Here is an 18,030-nt window from a genome sequence, read left to right as displayed (position 1 = left end):
ATAATCTGAAAAAAAATCAATAAAATAATTCAATTTGCCATAGCATAAAAAAGAGCAACACATTAAAGAATACATTGAACAAAAGGAGTGTAAGACTTACATTATAAACTTAAAACATCACTGATATACCCAAAAGAATTGAAGGCAAGGACTTGAACAGATATTTGTACACTCATGCTTATAACAGCATCATTTATAATAGCCAAAAGGTAGAAGCAACCCATTGACAGATGAATCAATTTTAAACATGTGGTATGTCCACACAATGGAATATCATTCAGCCTTAAAATGGTAGGAAATTCTGACACTTGTTGTGATATAGATGCACCTTGAGGACATGATGCTAAGTGAAATAAGCCAGTCACAAAGGGACAAATACTGTATGATTTCACTTATATGAGGTACCTAGAGTAGCCAAACTCACTTATAGTGACAGAAAGTAGAAAGGTGTTTGCCAGCGGAAGTGGGGAAGGGAGATGGAGAAATTGTAACTCTCATATATTGCTGGTATAAAATGTGACAACCACTTTGATAATCCCTCAAATTTTTTGACAATCCCTCAAAAGCTAAACACAAGGGCGGGTGTGGTGGCTCATACCTGTAATTCCAGCACTTTAAGAAGCCAAGTGGACCACTTGAGGCCAGGAGTTCGAGACCAGCCTGGCCAACATGGCAAAACCTTGTCTCTAATAAAAATACAGAAATAAAATTAGCCAGATGTGGTGATGCACGTCTGTAATCCCAGCTACTCAGGTGGCTAAGGCACGAGAATTGCTTGAACCCAGGAGGTGGAGGTTACTGCGAGCCAAGATCATGCCACTGCACTCCAGCCTGGATAACAGAGCAAGACTCTGTCTCAAAAAAATATATAAAAAAGCTAAAGACAGTTAAACTTTATGACCCAGCAATTCCACTTCTTAGTTTATATACCCAAGAGAATTGAAAACACATCTGTGCAAAAACTTGTACACAAGTATTTTTAGAAGCATTATTCATAATAGTCAATAGCAGAAACAACCAAAGTGTTCAACTAATGAGTGGGTTAATAAAATGTGATATGTCCATGTAATGGAATATGTTTCAGCTATAAAAAGGAAAAAAGTACTGATACATGCTACAACATGAATGAACCTTGAAGAAAATAGATACTAAGTGAAAGAAGCCAGACACAAAGCCACATATGGTGTGGTTCCACCTGTATGAAATGTCCAGAATAGACAAATCTTCAGAGACAGAGAGTAGACGAGTGGTTTCCAAAGGGATGGGGGAGGGAGCAATGGGGAGCGACTAGTAGGTGCTGGGTTTCTTTTCAGTGCAATGAAAATGTTCTGAAATTAGATGGTGGTTCTTGAATAACTCTAAATGTACTAAAAACTACTGAATTGTACACTTTAAAGGGTAAATTTTATGGTGTGTGAATTATATCTCAATGAAAAAGTATAATATGAATTTGAAATACGTCAATGTAGGGAAACAACTTAAAAAATTTGTCTTTCAACTTCTGCAATTTCCCAGGTGCAAAATTGTTTTTTTAGATTGGTAACTTGAAATAATATAGGGCATAGAGTCAGTATTATAGTTTGGAATTCTGACAGTGTAAATATTTTATCTCAGTTTAGTTCAGTTTCTTTACCTATGTATGTATACCAATATACATAAATTAAGTCATCCTGTAGTGTCTATTATGCAGTGAATAAAATAAAATGTTGATGGGCCGGGCATGGTGGCTCATGCCTGTATTCCCAGCACTTTGGGTGGCCGAAGCGGGTGGATCACCTGAGGTCAGGAGTTCGAGACCAGCCTGGCCAACATGGTGAAATCCTGTCTCTACTAAAAATACAAAAATTAGCTGGGTGTGGTGGTGTGTGCCTGTAGTCCCAGCTACTTGGGAGACTGAGGCAGGAGAATTGCTTGAACCCAGGAGGCGCAGGTTTCAGTGAGCTGAGATCGCTCCACTGCACTCCAGCCTGGCCACAGAGCGAGATTCCATCTAAAAATAAATAAGTAAAATGTTGATGAATAAAAAAAAACAGATACTACAGCTAAGGAAAAAAGGGGGCATGGAGACAAGGAAGCAAATATGGTGAAATCATGGTACTTGTTGAATGGTGATAGGTGTGTGGGGGGAGTTCATTGTCCTATTTTCTATTTCCTCTGGTATGTTTTAAATTTTTCATGTTAAAAAAAAGTCCTTTGTTCTCCACATCAAAAGTATTCCCCCAATACCCTGTTTTAAAATGCCAGGGAATGGAAAAGTTTGGGTACTCTCTAAAGATGTCCTTGATGCTGCCAGAATTCCAATTCCAGGATGATAGATGTGGAAGGAGTGTGTGGGACCTCACTGTAGTGAATATTTATTGACTCTGTTGCAGTACTTTGAACACAGCTGTGAGATTTAGGCCATCTGGATTAGTTTGCTAGGGCTGCCATAACAAGATATAGTGATTTTGGCTTGCCTATGGCCACCTGCTTGCTGAATCTTCCTGTGGCGTTTTCTCTGCTCATGCATCCCTGGTGTCACATGTGTCCAGATTTTCTCTTCTTCTAAGGACACCAGTCCGAATGGATGAATTTTAACTTAAACTGCCTCTTTAAAGGCCCTATCTCCAAATACAGTCACATTCTGAAGTACTGGGGGTTAGGGCTTCAGCACATGAATGTGGGACACTAGAGTGATTCAATAACCTGTTCCTCACCATCTGAATGGGAAGCGTTGTGTGAGACCCTGTGCACATTTGAGCACTGGAGCCCTGAAGCCTTTAAGGACCTTTCTTAGTCACTGCCATTCACTATCCCAGAATCTTAGCACGTCTTTCCCCTAGGCTTTTTATTGATAAGCCAACATAGACAAAGATAACAACAAAGAAACCCAAACCGAAAAAAACAGGTAGAACTAAGAATACATAGATTACTTCTAAGAAGCATTAATGGGGAGTGAATTTAAAAAAAGAAATGGGAATTTCACATGTGCCTCTAAGAAATCAAATTGCTATGTACATGTTCATGTGCATTTATATATATAGCTCCATAACCCCTCATCCAAAACCCTTGAGTCTAAATGTATTTCAGAATTTGAAATTCTTTTTTTGCATTTTGGAAGGTTAAACAGGATTTATATACCACGTGTTATACATCCCCATTAAAGCCAGAAGCAGCACCTTATAAGTCAAACAAGCATATGAAAATTTATTTGGCAAAAACATACATACTCCATGACCCAACCTTTTCACTCCTAGGTTTATATTTTTCCAACAGAAATAAGCACACACGCACATGTAAAACACATGTGCACATTATGGCAGCTTTATTTGTAATAGCCCTGAATTAGAAACAACGCAAGTGAACATCAACATTAGGTAAATTTTGGTATAAACAATGGAATACTGTGAATTACAGCCATACACAGATAAATATCTCAAAAACAATGTTGACTGAAAGATACCAGACACAAAAATATATAATGTATGATTCCACTTAGACCAAATTAAAAACAAACTAATCTATGAGATGGTGGTAATAGTGGTTATCTTCATGAGGGGATACTTTTGGGGTGATGGTAAAACAGTTCTTGATCTCGGTGGTGGTTGTATAGGTGTGTTCATTTTGTAAAAAGTTCATGGAAAGCCTATGTGCATGCTATACCTGAATTTAAAAGTTAAAAAAAAAAAATGCTGCCATTTAATTTTCTATCATCTTGTTTCTATAATCCATTCGAATCTTTCAAATAGATTCGAGTATTTATGGAGCCCTACTAATACGCCAGGGACTACACTAGGCATTAAAGATATCAAAAGAGCCTTATTTATTTATTTGTTTGTTTGTTTGTTGAGATAGGGTCTCACTCTGTCACCCAGGCTAGAGTGCAGTGGCGTGATCTTGGCTCACTGCAGCCTCGACCTCCTGAGCTCAAGTGATCCTCCCACCTCAGCCTCTTGAATAACTGCCACTACAGATGTGTGCCACCATGCCCAACTAATTTTTGTATTTTTTTGGTAGAGATGGAGTTTCACCATGTTGGCCAGACTGGTTCCGAACTCCTGACCTCAAGTGATCCACCCACCTCGGCCTCCCAAAGTGCTGGGATTACAGGTGTGAGCCACCGCGCCTGGCAAGAGCCTTCTTTATTTAGCACAGAAGATTGTTTAATAAATACTTCTTGGTTATATTGCTTGCCTGTTTTGTTAGATCCTACATAAAACAAACTCTCAGGGGATAGAACTAGCTACTGAGCTGGTGTTTCTACCACAGATCTAACCATTGGTTCTTGCAACTATTGCTTCTGGCCATTTCTAGCCCTTTGGGTCAGTCAGCTAGACCCCCAAACAGTTCACCTGGGATGGCTCATGGAGAAAAATCCATGCATGGTAACTGGGGTGGGATGGTGGCATCTTGGGACCTCACAGCACTCCCCTTTTCTGACCTGCTTATCTACTATTTCCCTGATTCTAAACTCCTCACTCCATTCCCCAGTCCTTTAGTCCCTTACTATAGTCCTTGCCCAACATGGCATCTTTCATTACTGAACCTGTTGACCACCTATTCTTTCTCCTTCCATTTGAATTCAACTGTTTGGTGGTGGCATGAGCAGGGACATTGATTAAGTTAGTGAACTGCCATAAGTATTTGTAAACCCAGTGTATGCAAAAGCCATTAAGAAAATGAAAACTCTCCTGGCCCTGGATTCCTTCTATGTAGCACTGCTGATAAGAAAGACGGGTGAAGCATGTGTAGTCGAGAGCACTTGGTTTATTTTCACCAGTGGCAACAACAGAGGGAGGAACAAAATGCAGGTGTGTGTCCTACAGTTCTCAAACTGGTAGACCTAAAACATTTTGTGGACAAGTTGAGCCCTTCCTCATACTGTTTTAAAGCTGCTCCCCACTCCCTTGAGGCAGTTCATGGCTCCTACTTGCCGGACTTCCACCTGTGGTCTGGTTTACCTCTCTTGGGGTTGCAAGAATATCTTACCTAAATAGTCACTTTCTCTGCATCCCAAGGATCTTGTTGACTGAAACATCTTATTGTATGAGTCAGGTTTATCTAATTCCACTGATTTATTTCCACTAATAAAACACAACCTAATAAAATTCTCAAATATGCATGCACACATAATTATATCCCTTGAAAAATACAAAACCTGTTATAAGGTACATTTCACATGCATGTTACTTAATATTTTCCCCTACAACATAGTAAGTTGCCCTCATTTTTCCTCGCGTTAGTAAATTGGCATTTGGATTTCAACTTAACCAGTTGTGGACTTTGTGTGCATCTTTAGCCAGAGTGTCACTTCTGTTTTATTTTGGACTCTAACTTCTCCTTACACCTATAGAAACAGATATTCTTCATGTCCCTGCCAATAATTGGAATGCAGTATTTGCATTTCCTATTCTGAGGATCCTCAGTACTACTTGTTTTCATCTGACCCAGAAAAAGAAAAAGTTAAGAAAAAGAAATACTAAAAGGTATTTTTTTCATTCAGCTAGTATATATGAGGCATTTAGTATTAGTAGTTACCACTCTGGCTGCTTAGGTATATAACAGAAAGACATGCCTTTAAGTGGTTTTCCACCCTGGGTGGACCAGGTGTTCCTTGCCCTCATTCCCATAAATCCACAACCTTCCAACTTGGGCATTAGGCCCATTATGAACATGTTATAGCGCTGCAAAGATTTGGTTTATGGCCAGTCTCGGGGCCAGTTTATGGCCAGATTTTGGGAGGCTTGCTCCCAACACCTTTTTACCTTTTCCTATGAATAAGACTCCTGGTTAGTTTTTTCTTTCCATTGAAATACATTTCATGTCAAGTTGGGTGAGTTAAAAAACAAAAAACAAAAAAACCTCACAAGCTTTCAGTGAGTTTGTCATTGCCTCCCAAGTAGCTGGGACCACAGGCACACGCCACCATGCCTGGCTAATTTTTATTTATTTATTTATTTTTATTTTTTTATTTTTTTGAGACGGAGTCTCGCTGTGTCTCCCAGGCTGGAGTGCAGTGGCGTGATCTCGGCTCACTGCAAGCTCCGCCTCCCAGGTTCACGTCATTCTCCCGCCTCAGCCTCCCAAGTAGCTGGGACTACAGGCGCCCGCCACCACGCCCGGCTAGTTTTTTTTTTTTTTGTATTTTTAGTAGAGACGGGGTTTCACCATGTTAGCCAGGATAGTAAAGACAGGGTCTCCCTGTTGCCCAGGCTGGTCTTGAGCTCTTGAACTCAAGCAATCCTCTCACCTCAGCCTCACCAAGTGCTGGGTTTACAGGTGTGAGCCACTGTGCCAGACCTTGTGATGAGTGTTTGAAGCTATAAAACATCTGCATGGATAAGTACTAACATAAAGAGATACCTTAATGAATTACCAATGAATTTTAGTAGAGATAAACCTATGAATGGGTTTAATCCATAAGCTTGCCTGCTTTCTTATCAAGCCCCACATGTCTATCACTTAGGAGAAGCCAGGGACAGGGATTCAGTCAACTGAAGGAGTAAAATTAAGTAAAATGAGGAAGCAAGCAACAGAAGGACGTGGAATAATCAAATAGGAGCTGAAAAATTAGTGTGGCCGGGCGCGGTGGCTCACGCCTGTAATCCCAGCACTTTGGGAGGCCGAGACGGGCGGATCACGAGGTCAGGAGATCGAGACCATCCTGGCTAACCCGGTGAAACCCCGTCTCTACTAAAAAATACAAAAAAACTAGCCGGGCGAGGTGGCGGGCGCCTGTAGTCCCAGCTACTCCGGAGGCTGAGGCAGGAGAATGGCGTGAACCCGGGAGGCGGAGCTTGCAGTGAGCTGAGATCCGGCCACTGCACTCCAGCCTGGGTGACAGAGCGAGACTCCGTCTCAAAAAAAAAAAAAAAAGAAAAATTAGTGTGAAATTAATTTATATATCCAAAGAACAAGGCATACATACACACTTATTACATTTGAGCTCTTCAAACATTCCAACATCAGGCGTCTAACATCAAAAATATGGACAGGGAGCGGTGGTTCATGCCTGTAATCCCAGCACTTTGGGAGGCCAAGGTGGGTGGATCACTTGAGGTCAGGAGTTCGAGACCAACCTGGGCAACATGGTGAAACCGTCTCTACTAAAAATACAAAAATTAGCCAGGTGTGGTGGTGCATACCTGTAATCCCAAGTACTCAGGAGGCCGAGGCAAGAGGATCCCTTGAGGCTGGGAGCTGGAGGTTGCAGTGAGCCGAGATTGCACTACTGCACTCCAGCCTGGCTGACAGTCGGAAAAACACAAAAACAAAAATAGGTAAAGATACAATTAATAGAAAATGGGATTTATACATGACAAATTATACAATGTACCTACGTAATTTTGAAAAAGTAAACAATTGGCCAGGCGTGGTGGCTCAAGCCTGTAATCCCAGCACTTTGGGAGGCCAAGTGGGTGGATCACAAGGTCAGGAGACCGAGATCATCCTGGCTCACACGGTGAAACTCCATCTCTACTAAAAATAGAAAAATTAGCCAGGTGTGGTGGCGGGTGCCTGTAGTCCCAGCTACTCAGGAGGCTGAGGCAGGAGAATGGTGTGAACCTGGGAGGCGGAACTTGCAGTGAGCCGAGATCGCGCCACTGCACTCCAGCCTGGGTGACAGAGCCAGACTCCGTCTCAAAAAAAAAAAAAAAAAAAAATTACCAAAGACCACAAAATGATTTTGTTTTTGTATGGTTTTATCTAGAAATATTTATCATATAGAAATGAAAACTGAGAAATTTCTTCAAATTTTTATTAACCATTTACAAGTAACAAAATCCCATTATGTATAAACACATAAATAACATTTTTGACAGTTATTTTTATTTTTTTCACATATTAAAACCCACTAAAAATAACCATTTTTCTAACCAACAACAAAAATCATTAGTGACAAGAGTACTGCTGCTTTACATTTCTCCAAATTTCTTCAATGTCTGATGACAGACGAAAGCTGGATTCTCATATCTGCTTTTGCATTCAGCCTATTATAATATCACACCAGATAGCCTCTCAAAAACTCCTCTGCACACTCATGAAAAAATGAGTGAAAAAGATAAATGATGGCCGGGCGTGGTGGCTTACACCTGTAAGCATTTTGGGAGGCTGAGGTGGGCAGATCACTTGAGCTCCAGAGTTCCAGACCAGCCTGGCCAACATGGTGAAGCATCGTCTCCACTAAAAATACAAAAATTAGCCAGGTGTGGTAGTGGATGCCTGTAATCCCAGCTACTCAGGAAGCTGAGGTAGGAGAATTGCTTGAACCCAGGAGGCGGAGGCTGCAATGAGCTGAGATCGTGCCACTGCAACAGAGCAAGACTCCTTCTCAAATAAAAAAAAAGGAAAAACTATAAATGATGAAATGGTAAGTGTTATAAAAACAGCTTTGACCTAGAATACCCTTGAAAGGCTCTTGAGGCCCCCCCGACCACACTTTAAGAACCACTGCTCTAGACGAATCTCTTCATTTTACATATAAGGACCCTGGACCTCAGAGAGAGTAAGTGAGAAACTCAACATCACACAGCCTGTTAATAGGAGGATACAGACATTAGATGGTTTGTCTCACTTCTCTTGGTTTAGGTTCTCAACTGGAAACCTGGGAAATACACCCTAATGACCTGTCCTATTCCCTGTAAGTTGCAAAGATTGCCACAATATACTTATTACCCTCTCCTCAACATGTCTTTAATAAAAGAGGTAATCAACAAATTTGGTAAATTTTGCAACAGGCATACTGTGTTTGAACCTAAACTACAATATTTGAATTCAGGTCTCTATTTGAACAGAAACACTAAGGCAAATTCGACTGCATCCTACTCCATGCAAGCTAGTAATGACAAACTGTACAGTAAATATCATAGGTAAATATGGAAAGCAGATTACCCATAATATCAGTATATAGCATATATTCTGTGTCTGGAATACAATTCAATGACATATTTCAGAAAAATTTTCTCAAGTACTGGCTGAAAGGGTGGTGGATACATTAAGAGATTGCAAATAAATTGGCGATCACAAGATCTTTTTTAGATAAAACGGAGTTGTTCTGCAATGTAGACATTTTTCATTCCCTAACCAGACCTTATTCCTGTGTTTTTAAAGAAAATCAAGAAATCTTCTTGGCTACCTAGAGATGATTTCCTTTGTATCCCACCAGATGGTTCAGATCTTCTTTAAATGGATCATAGCCTTGTTCTTTTAAACAACGCAGTCCCCAGAAAAGCTGGTCCAGAGGAGGAAATTCTTCCCAAGGAACCCACTCCCAACCTAGAAAAGAAAAACGCTACATCGATTTATTTAGCTCACAGAAAACAAAGGGTATTCATTTGGGTAAGCTAACCTATATTTAGAAAAAATTAACTGAATTTAAAAATAACTTGCTACTAATAAACTCTAATAGTAATGCTTTGTATTTGCTTGGCTAGACAAATATAATTTGCATGCAGAATGAAGATCTTATGAAGAGAAGGGTGGTCATTTAAAACACTGTGTTATTTGAATGTGAAGCCCAGTTTACAAAGGCTATGCCAGGGTAAACCCAGACTTAGTATTAGTCAATGTTTATTTAAATATTTTTGTAAAAAATGCAAATAACTTTATATACTATAGGTTATACTACATTAAAATAAACCATTTCCTTCACCTATAAAATAAAGTAGATTACAAAGTTTCTAAGATATCCTCTATCTCTTAAAAAAGTATGAAAGCTGTGCAGAGGAAAATCAAATATTGTACCTTGGTATATTTTAGATAAACAAATACAGAAGATAATTTTTTAAAAATCCATTCAAACAAGAAAGATTTAACAGTGTCTATCAGTTATAAAGTACATGAAATTCTAGAAAAAGATTCTAGAGAATGGTGTTTTCTTTCATGATTTAAATGTAAATAACACAGAATCACAGATGCTTATGATAGGCAAATACCTACATATTATATTAAGATATACACTCGACCGGGCGCAGTGGCTCAAGCCTGTAATCCCAGCACTTTGGGAGGCCGAGACGGGCGGATCACGAGGTCAGGAGATCGAGACCATCCTGGCTAACACGGTGAAACCCCGTCTCTACTAAGAAATACAAAAAACTAGCCGGGCGAGGTGGCGGGTGCCTGTAGTCCCAGCTACTCGGGAGGCTGAGGCCGGAGAATGGCGTAAACCCAGGAGGCGGAGCTTGCAGTGAGCTGAGATCCGGCCACTGCACTCCAGCCTGGGCTACAGAGCGAGACTCCGTCTCAAAAAAAAAAAAAAAAAAAAAAAAGATATACACTCTATGTTCTTTATGATCACCTGTTTTTACTAAGTGTAAGCACTAAGTATCTCTCTGCTCATAAAATACAGGTATACAGGCATGTATTTTCACTTTGGGAATGCAGGGGCCAAAAATCCATGAAACTGGAACAAGTACAGGAAGAGATGATGAGAGAGAGAGAGAGAGAGAGAGAGAGAGAGAAGAGAGGAGAGAAGAGAGAGAAAGAGAGAGAGAGAGAGACAGATTGAGTACCCAACAATGCGGTGCAAGATGCTCAGTTAACCGGGTCTCCAAAAAGCTGTCCATGAAGAGATTAACCCATCCCCTAGAAAATGAAGTGTCTGGATGAGCCTCCAAACTATAATTAGATGGTTGGAGGAAAGATGCCATTAAATAGTAAACTGAAGCAGGCTACCCAGATCCAAGGCTTGAGTAGCACGGGACAGAGAGACTGTATCTTTATACTAGAAAGAAAGCAGGCCGGGCGCGGTGGCTCAAGCCTGTAATCCCAGCACTTTGGGAGGCCGAGGCGGGTGGATCACGAGGTCAGGAGATCGAGACTATCCTGGCTAACATGGTGAAACCCCGTCTCTACTAAAAATACAAAAAACTAGCCGGGCGTGGTGGCGGGCGCCTGTAGTCTCAGCTACTTGGGAGGCTGAGGCGGGAGAATGGCGTGAACCCGGGAGGCGGAGCTTGCAGTGAGCCGAGATCACGCCACTGCACTCCAGCCTGGGAGACACAGCGAGACTCCGTCTCAAAAAAAAAAAAAAAAAAAAAGAAAGCAAAGACCCACCAAGCACTTGCACCTTGGCTAGGCTGCAACTGGTTATCAGTAGAGCTGGTTATCAGGCTGCAACTGGGAATAAAGTGAACATAATTTCTGCTGTATTTTTACTAACAGATATAGAGGAATAAATGTTTTTGATCAAATCTGATTTGATGCTAGTAATCTTGGACCTTCTAAATCATACTGCTTTATTTGAGATTACTAGCAAGGTTCATGTTAGGGAGTTAACAAAATGAAAGTGGACAAATAAAAAAGTTATATAAATGAATTTTAAAAATCACAATGCATGTAAAACTACTACTAGCTACTATATCCCAAGAGGAATAAAACAATACATATAGCTACATGGTTATAAAAACTCATGATTTAGTACTTAAAGTAGAATAGTAATCTTCTAGAAGTTATTCAAAAGTAGGACAGTCTAGTACTAAATGAAAACTTCACAGAAAGAGGTTGGCTTGTATATTCATTCACTGGGTCCTTCCTTCCTTCAACATATTTTGAATACTGATTATGAGCTAGACACTGTGTTTGGCAGGGAAGAGTCCAAAATGTATAAGCCAAAAGAACTGTTCTTTATAGATTCAAAGTTCAGTAAAAAAAAAAAAAGAGCATAATTTGAAGTTGAGTTGAATTTGAGATGCCTTCTGAACATTAGGGGAAGATATTTAGAAAGCAACTGGAAACACAGGCCCACAGCTCAGAGAAGCGAGATTCAGAATTACAACTTGCATCAGGATTCCCCAACTCAAATCCCTACAGAGGCCAGACAGGGCAAAAAGAGGACTGAAGAATGAGGAAGCACCCAGAGGTGGCTTGGTGAGTAAGAATGGTCAAATAAAGCTGGTGGGACAGTCAGTGACCTTGGTGTTTTCTCTATAGCACCTTCTCTAAAAATGAAGGTTTTCTATATCTGCTTCCTGTGAAGGATACTGAATATAAAAAAAAAAAAAAAAAACTTAACTATTTCATCATATTTGTCTCTTCTAGTCTCAGCTTTATTTGCCCACAGAGAAAAGAAAAATAAGAAAATGTTTAGTCCATTTCTTCTTTTCTTCTCTCTGAGACAGGGTCTCACTCTGTTGCTGCTCAGGCTGGAGAGCAGTGGTGATATCAGAGCTCACCGCAGCCTTGATCTCCCAGGCTCACATGATCCTTCCATCTCAGCCTCCCGAGTAGCTGGGATTACAGGCATGTGCCACCACTCTGGCTAACATTTTTAGTTTTGTAGAGACAGGGTCTCACTATGTTGCCCAGTATATGTATATACGTCCCTTTGTCAGAGACCCTTCCCGACCACCCTGATACAGCACTCATATATCCCTTTCTTACACAGCTTTATTGCTCTTTTTAGTCCTTATTGCTACTATCATAAAGTATCTGTAATCTGTCGTTTTCCCCGCTCCCTAAAATGTAAAGTACCAAGAGGGCAGGGACTTTGTTCTACGCAACATTGTTTCTTCAGTGCCTAGAACAGTGTCTGGCACACCACTCAATAAGTTATCTTTTGAATAAAAAGATTCTTCCCTATTAGACAAGAAATTAAATGTTTAGAGGGGAGCTTCAATATATGAGACCACTTGGATAAAGTTTCATATGGCAAGGAATATGCTGAAAAAGTTTGATATTTTTCTCTTTAGTTCCTTTTCTCTGTTTTATGAGAAGTTGAGGAGAGACAGTAGATGGAAAATCCTTAGAACAATGCTTAGCACATAGTAAATAAAGAAACTTTCAGTGCACTCAATTCAACATAGAGGGTAACAGATAATGAAACCACCTTTGCGAAATTATAACAGTGACAGAAATCTAACAAAGCTGACTCCAACTTGCTTCTAACCTCACAAATTGTCTGCTCATTTCTACACACAGGCCAACCTAACTATGGGAGGAATTTAGTTTACAGTTTAACTTTAAAGCAAGGATGATAATAGTCCCTTCCCAAAACTAACCCCCTCCTTGTTGAGGGACCAAAGCTGCTTTTGTAAAACTAATAAAAGGTCACAAGGTTAGAATTATGGTAAGGGCCAGAACTCTATTAAGATGTAGGCATAGTTAAACTCTAACCAGGCATCATTTTATAACTTGCCTTACTGCTCAGGAAGCATGTAGCCAGTGGTCAAAAGATTTATAACTCCCAATTACCCCTACAGATGGCATTGCTATTGTAAAACCTAAGACTAGTGTTTGAGATCTTTTTCAGGCTTTGCATTCTAATGGACCAACTGGTACCACCCAAATCAGTAAGCCACACAAAGAAACCGACTCAAGTGGTCCTGTGAAGCCCCCATCGAGGAACTGACTTAGCACAAGTAGACAGCTGACATCCCTATGGTCTTATCCCCAACCCAACAAATCAGCATTTCTCATTCCCTAGCCCCTTGCTTGCCAAACCATCCTTGAAAAACCCTAGCCTCTTAATTCTCTATGGGTAGGATTTAAGAATTATCTCCTGTCCTCCTCAGGCAGCTGCCCTGTGATTATTAAACTCTTTCTCTGCTACAACTCCTACTGTCTCAGGGTGCTGGCTTTTTCTGGGCAGCAGGCAAGGAGAACCCAACTGCTCTGAAACAATAACTGTTTTATCAGTGTAATTATTTACAGTAAATGGATGGTATTAACTCTCCCGCACAGGTGAGAAAACTGAGGAAAACAGATAAAATATTTTCCTTAAAATTACTGCCTGAGGCCGGGCGCGGTGGCTCAAGCCTGTAATCCCAGCACTTTGGGAGGCCGAGACGGGCGGATCATGAGGTCAGGAGATCGAGACCATCCTGGCTAACACGGTGAAACCCCGTCTCTACTAAAAAATACAAAAAACTAGCCGGGCGAAGTGGCGGGCGCCTGTAGTCCCAGCTACTCGGGAGGCTGAGGCAGGAGAATGGCATGAACCCGAGAGGAGGAGCTTGTAGTGAGCTGAGATCCAGCCACTGCACTCCAGCCTGGGTGACAGAGCAAGACTCCGTCTCAAAAAAAAAAAAAAAAAAAAATTACTGCCTGAAACAAAATTAAACACTAACAATAAAACTTACTATGTTCACGAGGTTCTTCATATGTAAATCCTTACAAGAACCCATCTAAGGTACTTACTATTATCACAGATGAGAAAAGAGGCCCCGGCACGAAATAATTTGCCCAAGGTCACAAAGCTCTAAGAACCAGCACCGAAACACAGGCAGTCTGGTTCCTCATGGTCCAAATATATTTACCTATCTGTATCTCTATATTACATCTCTACATTCACATATCTTAGGCTATTCAGACTGCTATAACAGAATATTTTAAACTACATGGCTTATGAGCAACAGAAATTTATTTCTCAACAGTTCTAGAGACTGGGAAGTCCAAGATCAAGACACTGGCAGATTCCATGTCTGGGGAGGGCCCACTTCCAGGTTTCATAGACAACCATCTTCTCTCTGTATCTTTACATCATGGAAGGGGTCAGGGGTCTCTTTTACAAGGGCACAAATTCCATTCATTATCTTATGATCTAATCACCTCCCAAGGGCCCCACCTCCTAAAACCATTGTCATGGGAGTTAGGATTTCTACACAGAATTCTGGGGGAACACAAGCATTCAGACAATGGCATTCTCTTCATATGGCAACACACTGTAATATTCCTCCAGACCACATGCTCTCCTCAAAGAAAAATGTAGGATTATATATAATTCTCTTACTTTCATTTTTTTCAGGTTCTACATTCTTTGGTTCTGAATCATGAGTCACATCCACTTCTCCTTTCATTAATATAGTAACATAATGGTATTTCTCCTTCTCAATGAAAGAATTCACAACTGAGGCAAAGCGAACATTTTTCAGGTGAAGAGCTGCTTCTTCCCAGGTTTCCCTTTGAGCACATTCTTCCCAGGTCTCACTGGAAAACAGAAAAAAAAATTAATTATATTTTTTATATATACATATATGTGTATATATGTATATATATAAATGTATATACGTGTGTGTATATATATTTCGCCATGAAATTCTTGGCTAGAAATTTCTAGTGTAAAGCAAAAAGAACTGTAATTGGTTCCTGCTTTAAAACAACAAATCAGCCGGCATGTGGCTCATGTCTGTAATCTTTTGGGAGGCCGAGGCAAGTGGATAGCTTGAGTTCAGGAGTTTGAGACCAGCCGAGGCCAACATAGTGCGACCTCATCTCTCAAAAGAAAAAAAAAAAAATAGCCAGGCATGGTGGTGCGTGCCTATGGTCTGTGGTCCCAACTACTCAAGAGGCTGAGGCAAGAGGGTAGTTTGAGCGTGGGAAGTCAAGGCTGCAGTGAGCCATGATGGTGCCATTGCACTCCAGCTGTAAATTAGTGCTGAGATGGCTAAATGTTAATTTTGTGTGTGTGTGTGTGTGTGTGTGTTTTGGGGGCTTTTTTTAAAAAAACTATTTTACAGGTAATCTCAGACATCCTATTATACCATCCCTAAACAGTTCAGTATGTACCTTGAATAGACTTTTTAAAAAAACATAACGACAAACATTTTCATACCTAACAAAATAATTCTTTAAGTATCATCTCATACCCAGTGTGTGTAGCATTTTCCTCCGTGATCTTAAAAATGTCCAATTCAGGGGTGTGTGTGTGTGTTTTGGGCGGTGGAGGGAAGGGCAGTCAAGATGAAAAAAGAAAATGCTCTGTGATGGGTACAAAAGGATTCACTATTTTCTCCACTTTGACGTACATTTGAAAATTTATACTGAAGGGGCCGGGCGCGGTGGCTCAAGCCTGTAATCCCAGCACTTTGGGAGGCCGAGACGGGCGGATCACGAGGTCAGGAGACCGAGACCATCCTGGCTAACACAGTGAAACCCCGTCTCTACTAAAAAATACAAAAAACTAGCCGGGCGAGGTGGCGGGCGCCTGTAGTCCCAGCTACTCGGGAGGCTGAGGCAGGAGAATGGCGTAAACCCGGGAGGCGGAGCTTGCAGTGAGCCGAGATCCGGCCACTGCGCTCCAGCCTGGGCAACAGAGCAAGACTCCGTCTCAAAAAAAAAAAAAAAAAAAAAAAAAAAAAAAAAAAAAAAAGAAAATTTATACTGAAGGAAAAACAAGTGCTGGGTCTGATGCTTTAGATGCTGTTTATCTGTTCTTGATTAGCATTATTCTCACTTCAGAATCCACTTTTTAGCACCATCCCAGGCTTTTTTTTAAACTTGAAAAACATTATTTTTTTTTACAAAAGTGTTTCGTATACACTTTTGTACATAAAAATGCACATGTTAAATATATATACAATTTGATGAGTCTGGACATATGCGCACACCCATTATAGTATAGTCAAGGTGATAAACTATCCGGGCTCTCTTCACTCTTGTATAGAACTGAGTCTCCTTAGCTGTCCAACTCCTTTGATAGTTATAATGAATCGCGGAAGTGCCAAGGCAGAAGGCAGCTTCAAGGGGATTTAGTCCAACACTCCCATTTTAAAGATGAAGAAACTGAGGCTCAAAGCGTTTCATTAGCCCATTTGCTTGGTTAGAGTGCAACTAAAATTTTACATATAATCATCCCAACAGATGCAGGAAAAAAATGACAAAATCCAATACTCATTCATGATTATTTTTTGGTTGCACTCTAGCCAAACAAATGGGCTTGGTTACGTGGTCAGTAGGTATTAAATTGATCTGTGTTGGTCTAAATCACATGGAAACCGGCCGGACGCGGTGGCTCACGCCTGTAATCCCAGCACTTTGGGAGGCTGAGGCCGGTGGATCACCTGAGGTCAGGAGTTCGAGACCAGCCTGGCCAAAATGGCGAAACCCCGTCTCTACTAAAAACACAAAAATTAGTACGGTGTGGTAGCGGGCGCCTGTAATCCCAGCTACTCATGAGGCTGAGACACGAAAATCGCTTGAACCTGGGTAGCGGAGGTTGCAGTGACTAGAGATAACGCCACTGCACTCCCGCCTGGGCTACAGAGCGAGACAGTCTCTCCAATCAATCAATCAATCAATCACACGGAAACGGTGCAATGTCTTAGCTGACAACATCGGGCTGCTGGAGGTTTACACACACCTGCTTTCCTCCTTTTGTGTGTAAGCTGTGAGAAACACACCTCACAGACAAAATTCCAACCACCACCTAGCGGGCGCGCAGCCGGAAGGACCCAGCTAGCCAAGCAAAGACCTCGCCTGACCCGGCACAGCGCCCCATCCTGGGCGAGACCCTACGTCGCCCAGAGGTCGAGGGGAGGAACCGAGGGAACGCACGAGAAACGACGCAGCGTCAGCGCGGACGTTCTCACGCACGGCGCACGAAGGAAGCACCGTGTGAGCTCGTCCCTCCGCGCATGCTGCGCTTTCCTCGCGTCCGCGGCTGCTCACCCGAACTCCAAATGACCTCCAGGGAGTTGGAAACTGCCGGCTCCAACCGAGCCTTTCCTCTTCCCCAGGAGGACGCAACGCGGATGTTTGCAGCTGGTCACCACGACTCCTACTCCGACTCCGGGCCGCCGCCCCCGCGGCTCTGCACGGTGGGTCATAGCGCGTGGGAGGACGCGCCTGGCAGCGGCAGGAAGTGACGCGCTCACCGCCCAGTCCCGCGGCCTCAGCCAATCTCTCCCCGCGCGGGCGCAGGCGCCGAAATCAAAGCGAGAGCGCCTCGGCGTCTCCAGCTGTCCGTTGTGCGTAATGCGTTGCGGAGGGCTGTCAGCTTGCGGAATGTCGTGTTTCCTGCCAAAGGGCAGCGTGCTTTAAGAGTTTCGCTCTAACTAAAGTTGCATAGTGTTGTGCTTTGAGTATTCATCACCCATCAGCCTGTCCACTCCCAGATTCATCCAAACCATGTATTGGCATGTACAAGCCGCCTGCTCTTGCAAACCTCGGCACCACTGCACATTCTCCTCTTTTCCTTTGAATGACCTCGCCCACCATGGTGCACCCGTTTGCACTATATCCCAAATCAGCGTGGTACCAGGACAAGGATAGGTCGTTTAGAAACATGCCATTATAAACAACTATGCTTAAAGTATATTCATAAGCCATGGGAGG

At 41.9% G+C, this 18,030-nt stretch overlaps 1 protein-coding gene across 1 annotated transcript; it reads right to left on the bottom strand.

Annotated features, from left to right (window-relative positions):
- Positions 1–7,800: 7,800 nt before the first annotated feature.
- NUDT15 (nudix hydrolase 15) lies at positions 7,801–17,697 on the bottom strand. The gene is made up of 3 exons (XM_050766383.1): positions 17,365–17,697; positions 14,708–14,904; positions 7,801–9,255 (listed from the first exon to the last, which is right to left on the bottom strand). The coding sequence occupies exons 1-3, from the start codon at positions 17,520–17,522 to the stop codon at positions 9,116–9,118; spliced, it is 495 nt and encodes a 164-aa protein (XP_050622340.1). The 5' UTR covers positions 17,523–17,697; the 3' UTR covers positions 7,801–9,115.
- Positions 17,698–18,030: the final 333 nt, after the last annotated feature.

The sequence above is a fragment of the Macaca thibetana genome, chromosome 17 (genome assembly GCF_024542745.1).
Source record: "Macaca thibetana thibetana isolate TM-01 chromosome 17, ASM2454274v1, whole genome shotgun sequence".
In the NCBI taxonomy this organism is placed as follows: domain Eukaryota; kingdom Metazoa; phylum Chordata; class Mammalia; order Primates; family Cercopithecidae; genus Macaca; species Macaca thibetana.
This window is presented reverse-complemented; position numbering and strand designations above follow the sequence as displayed.

What these genes read in the sequence shown, in the direction of transcription:
- NUDT15 (XM_050766383.1), bottom strand. Translation starts at nt 17,522, where the DNA reads ATGACCCACCGTGCAGAGCCGCGGGGGCGGCGGCCCGGAGTCGGAGTA. An exon ending in GGAGGTCATTTGGAGTTCGG is followed by an intron (nt 14,905 to 17,364) that starts GTGAGCAGCCGC and finishes TCTGTTTTCCAG; the next exon opens with TGAGACCTGGGAAGAATGTG. An exon ending in AGAACCTGAAAAAAATGAAA is followed by an intron (nt 9,256 to 14,707) that starts GTAAGAGAATTA and finishes TTTCTTTTCTAG; the next exon opens with GTTGGGAGTGGGTTCCTTGG.